Below are 6,824 nucleotides of genomic sequence, written 5' to 3'. Positions count from 1 at the left end.
TTGTGTTATAATATATAAAGCAAAAATTTCCTTTTAACTGTTTTTAAGTATGCATTAATTACATTCACCATGTTGTCTTCCATCACTATCCTTTTCTAAGTTTTTCATCACTTCAAGGAGAAACTCAGCACCTTTTAAACAATAATATCTCATTCTCCCCTTCCTCCACCTGCTGGTAACCAGTAATAAAGCTTTATCTCTATGCATTTGTCTGTTCTAAATGTTTCATATAAGTGGGATCATACAGTATTTGTCCTTTTGTGTTTGACTTATTCACTGAACATAATGTTTGCAAGGTTCATCATATTGTAACATGTATCAGAATTTCATTTTCTTTATGACTGATACTGTTTTGTCATATGGATATACCAACTTTTTTAATCCATTCATCTGTTGATGGACACTTGGGTTGTTTCCACCTGTTGGCTATTATGAGTAATGTTGCTACCATGAAAACTGCTGTACAATTATCTGTCAGACTCCTTGCTTTCAAGTTTCTTGGGTATATACCCAGGAGTAGAATTCCTGGGTCATAAGGTAATTCTATGTTTAACTTTTTGAGAAACCACCACATTGTTTACCACAGCAGCTGCACCATTCTATATTCTCATAAGCAATACAAAAAGCTTCCATTTATCCACATTCTCTCCAACACTTGTTATTTTCCATTTTTCAGATCATTGCCATCCTAGTAGGGATGAAGCTCCTAAAGTTACTTTCCTTTTCCTCTTCTTTTTAATTACATTTTAAAGTAAAAAATATTACCGTGGTATACACATACACACGTACAGACACACAAATATATATATATATATGGCAAAACCCCTCTTATCTACTTATAAACTACCACCCCTCTTATCTACTTATAAACCCTGCTTTGCTGTGTTTTGACTTTTACCTGAATAAATGATAATTTGTGGCTATTCCTCTCCTTCTAGGTGTGTATGAATGAGAGACTCTGCAGGTCTCTGAGGAGGAAAGTTAGTGATATTGAAGCCCAACTGCCGACATTGCTTGAAGCCAAAATGCTTGCCATATCAGGTAATGAGAAACAATGAAGAGTGCTTCTACAGCAAAGCAGTAGAACTAAAATAATGAGTCACTTGGTATTTTGTCCTTGATTGACATTCTGCCACTCACTTATGTCATATTCACACATTTTAAAAACTTTTCTAGAAAGTTTCACTGTATACCCATGGAATATGATATTGTTAGGTGCCACTGAGTCAATTCTGACTCATAGTGACCCCATCTACAACAGAATGAAATAGTGCCCTATCCAACACCATCCTCACAATCCTTGCTCTGGGTGAGCCCATTGTTGCAGCCATTGTGTCAATCCATCTTGTTGAGGTTCTTCCCCTTTTTCTCTGACCCTCCACTTTACCAAGCATAATATCCTCCAGGGACTGGTCCCTTCTGACCACAGATGAAGTCTGGCCATTCTTGCTGAACTTCCTCCAGGATAGGTTTGTTGATTTTTGCAGCAGTTCATGATACTTTTGGTATTCTTCCCCAACACTACATGTCAAAGACATCAATTCTTCTTCAGTCTTCCTTATTCATTGTCCAGCTCTTACATGCATATGAGGAAATTGAAAATACTATGGCATGGGTCAGGTGCACCTTCATCTTCAGAGTGATTATTTTTGTTCTTAAAAAATTTATAGAGATCTTTTGCTGCAAATTTACCCAGTACAATATGATATCTGATATCTTGACTGCTGCTTCCCTGAGTGTTGATTGTGGATCCAAGTAAAATGAAATTTTCTGCAACTTCAGTGTTTTCACCATTTATCATGATGTTGCTTATTGGTCCAGTTGTGAGATTTTAATTTTCTTTATGTTGAGGTATACCATACATACATCAGTAATCCATACTGATCTTTGATCTTCATCAGTAAGTGCTTCAAATACTCTTCACTTTCAGAAGGCATGGTTGTGTCATCTGCATATCTCAGGTTGTTAATGACTCTTCCTCTAACCCCAATGCTGTGATCTTTTTCATATAGGGATTATTTACTCAGCATACAGATTGAATAAGTATGGTGAAAGGATATAACCCTGGCACATGCTCTTCCTGATTTTAAACCATGCATTATTCCCTTGTTCTGTTGGAACAGCCTCTTGGTGTATGTACAGGTTCCTCATGAGCAAAATTAAGTGTTCTGGAATTCCCATTCTTTGCAATGTTATCCATAATTTGTTATAATCCACACAGTTGAATGCCTGGTCAATAAAACACAATTTGTTATGATCCACACAGTCAAATGCTTGGTCAATAAAACACAGGTAAACATCTTTCTGATATTCTTTGCTGTCAGTTGAGATTCATCTGGCATCAGCAATGATATTCCTCATTACATGTCCTCTTCTGAATCCAGCTTACATCGCTGGAAGTTGTCTGCCAATATACTGCTGCATTTTTTTTTTTTTTTTTTACTTAAGCAAAATTTTACTTGCATGTGATATTAATGATAATTGTTTGATAATTTCCCCATCCTGTTGGATCACCTGTCTTTGGAATAGGCACAAATATAGATCTCTTCCAGTCAGTTGGCCAGGTTGCTGTCTTCCAAATTTTCTGGCATAGATGAGTACCCACCTCTAGAGATGCCTCTATTTGTTGAAATATCTCAATGAGTATTCCGTCAATTCCTAGGGCCTTATTTTTCACCAATTCTTTTAGTGGAGCTTGGACTTCTTTAATACCATTGGTTCTTGATTATATGCTACGCTCCTGAAATGATTAAACGTTGACCAATTCTTTTTTGTACAGCGACTCTGTGTAATTCTTTCTATCTTTTTATGATAGAAATTTAATATTTTGCCCATAGAATCCTTCAATATTGCGATTCTAGGCTTGAATTTTTTCTTCAGTTCCTTTAGCTTAAGAAATGCCTATGTATTCTTGTCTTTTGGTTTTCTAATTCCAGGTCTTTTCACATTTTGATATAATACTTTACTTTGTCTTTTTGAGCCACCCTTTGAAATTTTCTGTTCAGTTCTTTTATTTCAACATTTCTTCTTTTCGCTTTGGCTACTCTCCATTCAAGAGCAAGTTTCAGAGTCTCTTCTGACATCCATTTTGGTCTTTTCTTCCTTTCCTGTCTTTTAAATGACTTTTTCTTTCTTCATGTATAATGTTCTTGATGTCACCCCACAACTCGTTTGATTTTCAGATCAAACTCGTCTGGTGTTCAATGCATCAACTCTGTTATTCAGATGGCCTCTAAGTTCAAGTGGGATATATTCATGGTCATATTTTGACTCTCATGGTCTTGTGTTAATTTTCTTCAGCTTCAACTTGAACTTGCATATAAGCAATTGATGGTCTGTTCCACAGTCAGCTCGTGGCCTTGTTTTGACTGATGATATTGAGCTTCTCCATTACATCTTTCCATAGATGTAGTCAATTTGATTTCTGTATATTCCATCTGGCAAGTTCTATGTATACAGGCACTGTTTATGTTGTTGAAAAAAGGTATTTGCAATGAATAAGTTGTTGGCCTTGCAAAGTTCTATCATATGATCTCCAGTGTCATTTCTATCACTAAGGCCATATTTTCCAACTACTGATAATTCTTCTTTGTTTCCAACTTTTGCACTCTAATCACTAGCAATAATCAATACATCTTGATTGTATGGTTAGTTTCATTCTACAGAAGTTGATAAAAATCTTCAATTTCTTTATCTTTGCTTTGGTGGTTGGTGCTTAAATTTGAATAATAGTAATATTAACTGGTGTTCCTTGTAGGTGTATGGATATTGTACTATCACTGATAGCATTATGTTTCAGGATAGATCTTGAAATGATCTCTGTGGCAGTGAATGTGATACCATTCCTCTTCAGTTTGTCATTCCCGCCATAGTAGACTGTATGGTTGTCTGATTCAAAAGGGCCAATACCAGTCCATTTCAGCTCACTAATGCCCAGGATATTGATTTTTGTATGTTCCATTTCATTTTTGACAGCTTCCAGTTTTTATGGATTTGTACTTCATATTTTCCACATTCTGATTATTTATGAATGTTTGTAACTTTTTCTTCCCAATTTGAGTCATGCTTCATCAGCAAATGAAGGTCTCAAAGGCTTTACTCCTTTGATGTCATTAAGGTAAAATCTACTTTGAGGAGGCAGCTCTTCCCCAGGAATATTTTCAGTGTGTTCCAACCTGAGGGACTTATCTGCCAGCACTATATTAGATAGTGTTTCATGGCTCTTCATAAAGTTGTCCAGTAATATACCAGACAGTGTTTCCCTGGTATTCAGTGGGTTTTCAGTAGCCAATTCTCTTAGAGGTGGATGGCCCCACCTTTCTTTCCAGTGTGTCTTAGTCAGGAAGCTCCCCTGATACCTTGTCTACCATGTATACCCTTGCTGGTATTCAAAATACCAGTGGCATAGCTTCTAGTCTTACAGCAAAGTGTAAGCCACTACAGTATGAGAGAAACTGTCAGAGAAATAGTGGTTGGAATGGATGGGCAACATGATTTCTTTTTACAGGGATGGATAAGAGTCTTAAAAATACATGTACACACACAATATACAATTAAATAATTATTTGTTTAGTTACCGTGTATTAGACTTCTAGTTCCCTTTGTTTAACAGTTAAACACTAAATTTATTTTGTATGCCATAAATTCTTAGCATATATTTAAAAAGAGCTCTGGTGGCATAGTGCCTAAGGCATTTTACTGCTAACCAGGAGGCCAGTGGTCCAAACCCACCAGCCACTCCTCAGAAGGAAGGTTGGGCAATCTACTTCCATAGTGATATCACCTCAGAAACCCAAGGAGGGGTAGCTATGAGTCAGATCTGACTCAACGGCAGTGAATTTGGTTTTGTTTGTATAGAGGCTCTATGAGGATTATTGGATATTTTCAATTATCTTTATGATACCATGAGACAAATTGATATACTCAGTTTAACAATCTAGCCATAGAAAACGGAGAATTCCCCCAAGATCATGTTGTTATTGTTAGATGCCACCAAGTCAGCTCCATCTCATAGTGACCCTGTGTACAACAGAACAAAACACTACCTGGTCCTTTGTCAGCCTCACAATCCTTGCTATATCTGAGCCCATTGTTGCAGCCACTGTGTTAATTCATCTCCTTGAGGGCCTTAACCTTTTTTGCTGACCCTATATTTTACCAAGCATGATATTTTTCTCCAGGGATTGGTCCCTTCTGACAACATGACAAAAGTAGGTGAGATGAAGTCTGGCCATTCTCATTTCTAAGAAGCATTGCGGCTACACTTCTTCCAGGACAGATTTGTTCATTCTTCTGGTGGTCCATGGTACAAGATCATATTTCCGCTTTATATTGGAAGCTATTAAGGGACATGTTTTTCTGTTAATTAATAGGTTGAAAGAAGAGTCTCTGAAAATAGTATATTATCTTTTCATTTGAATAGTGCTTTAAAATTTTTTTTATTTGATTTTTCACAATTACTGTGTTAGGGAGGTGGGAAATGTGCTATGATCTCAATGAACAGATGGGAAGATTAAGGCTCTGGGATGTGTCCTTTGGTTAAATTTATTCAACGAACAAATAGGGGAAGATCAAGGACTAGAGTCCAGAACTCCACACAATTCATGATATAAGGATTTTTAGCTCAGTTATGTAAAGATAACCTTAAAGTATTCTCTGGGTTTTATAGGTTGAATGAAACTACAGCTCATCAACTTCAGAAGAATCATAAAAAATTAACAAAAAGGTGAAATAATTACATGTATGGGTTTTAAATGGCATTTTAAGAAGGAATACAATAATTGGCAGCTTCTGCTCCTCAGATCATTAAACAATTAATGTTGGCAGCTAACGAGCAATTTGGTCCCTGGTGCAGTCGTGCATATTATTTACAACCAGCAGAACATCAAAATGTGAATGTGGGGCCTGGCTCTTAACAGCTTCACATGCCATTTACTTGGAATTATGGCCCCATTTGCTAAAAGAAAGAAAAGAAAGATTGAACACAATCTTTCTTCTGAGCTAGGGTTTTTTTGCCTTTCTTAATCAATATATCTTTCCTAAGAATACAGGTGGATGTGTCTTTATTAAGCCCAAGGGAGGAGATAGGTAATTTAGGCAGCAGAGATAGCCCTCACTCAAATCTGAACATGTCTTTTTAGAATCCTGAGGAAAAATTTGAAATGGTATATTGCATTATGAGGTCTGGGGTTTCTGCTTTAGCTCTGATCAGCTGAAAAATCTGGTGAGACTTATGGGGTGAGTGATGCACTGAGTGAACTATAATGGAACTCACCTCTGGGCCTTCCTATTTCCTGATAACCATTTAGGCCCTTTGGTGAGCAGCTTTTTGGCTTTGCCCACTGGCCGTTCAAGTGGCAGGGTGGTCACTATTCTTTCACAATTTCTGTACTTCTTGGGGAGCTCTGGTGTCGTAGTATGTAAGACATTTGACTGCTAACCAGAAGGCTGGTGGTTCAAACCCACCAGCCACTCCTCAAAAGGAAGGTTGGGCAATCTACTTCCATAGTGATATTGCCTCGGAAACCCAAGGAGGGGTAGCTATGGGTTGGATCCATCTCGATGGCAGTGAGTTTGGTTTGTTTTTATTGCTATTTCTGTTTCCTTGTGACATATACCCCAAAGAAAGAGAGGACAGAGGAAGACAAAGACACTGCCCTTAGAATCCTGATGGACCTGTTGGCATACTTTCAGCCCTTTAGAGAAAAAAAAAAAAAAAAACAGCCACAATCCTCTCCAAGAAAAATCCTTCTTTCTTTTGGGCTCCATGTGAGAATGCTGAGGGCAATGAATGTCCTTAAGATTCTTCAAAGTCCAATTCAATG

The 6,824-nt window shown here is 37.3% G+C and overlaps 1 protein-coding gene across 1 annotated transcript in view; it reads left to right on the top strand.

The window, feature by feature from the left end:
- Positions 1–6,824, top strand: part of DISC1 (DISC1 scaffold protein) — a 688,592-nt gene that overhangs the window by 259,116 nt on the left and 422,652 nt on the right. Inside the window, 1 exon segment of the mRNA XM_007938514.1 lies at positions 939–1,041. Coding sequence (XP_007936705.1) covers positions 939–1,041 — 103 coding nt within the window.

The sequence above is a fragment of the Orycteropus afer genome, unplaced genomic scaffold (assembly GCF_000298275.1).
Source record: "Orycteropus afer afer isolate SDZICR_OR568_19922 unplaced genomic scaffold, OryAfe1.0 scaffold00050, whole genome shotgun sequence".
NCBI lineage: Eukaryota > Metazoa > Chordata > Mammalia > Tubulidentata > Orycteropodidae > Orycteropus > Orycteropus afer.
This window is presented reverse-complemented; position numbering and strand designations above follow the sequence as displayed.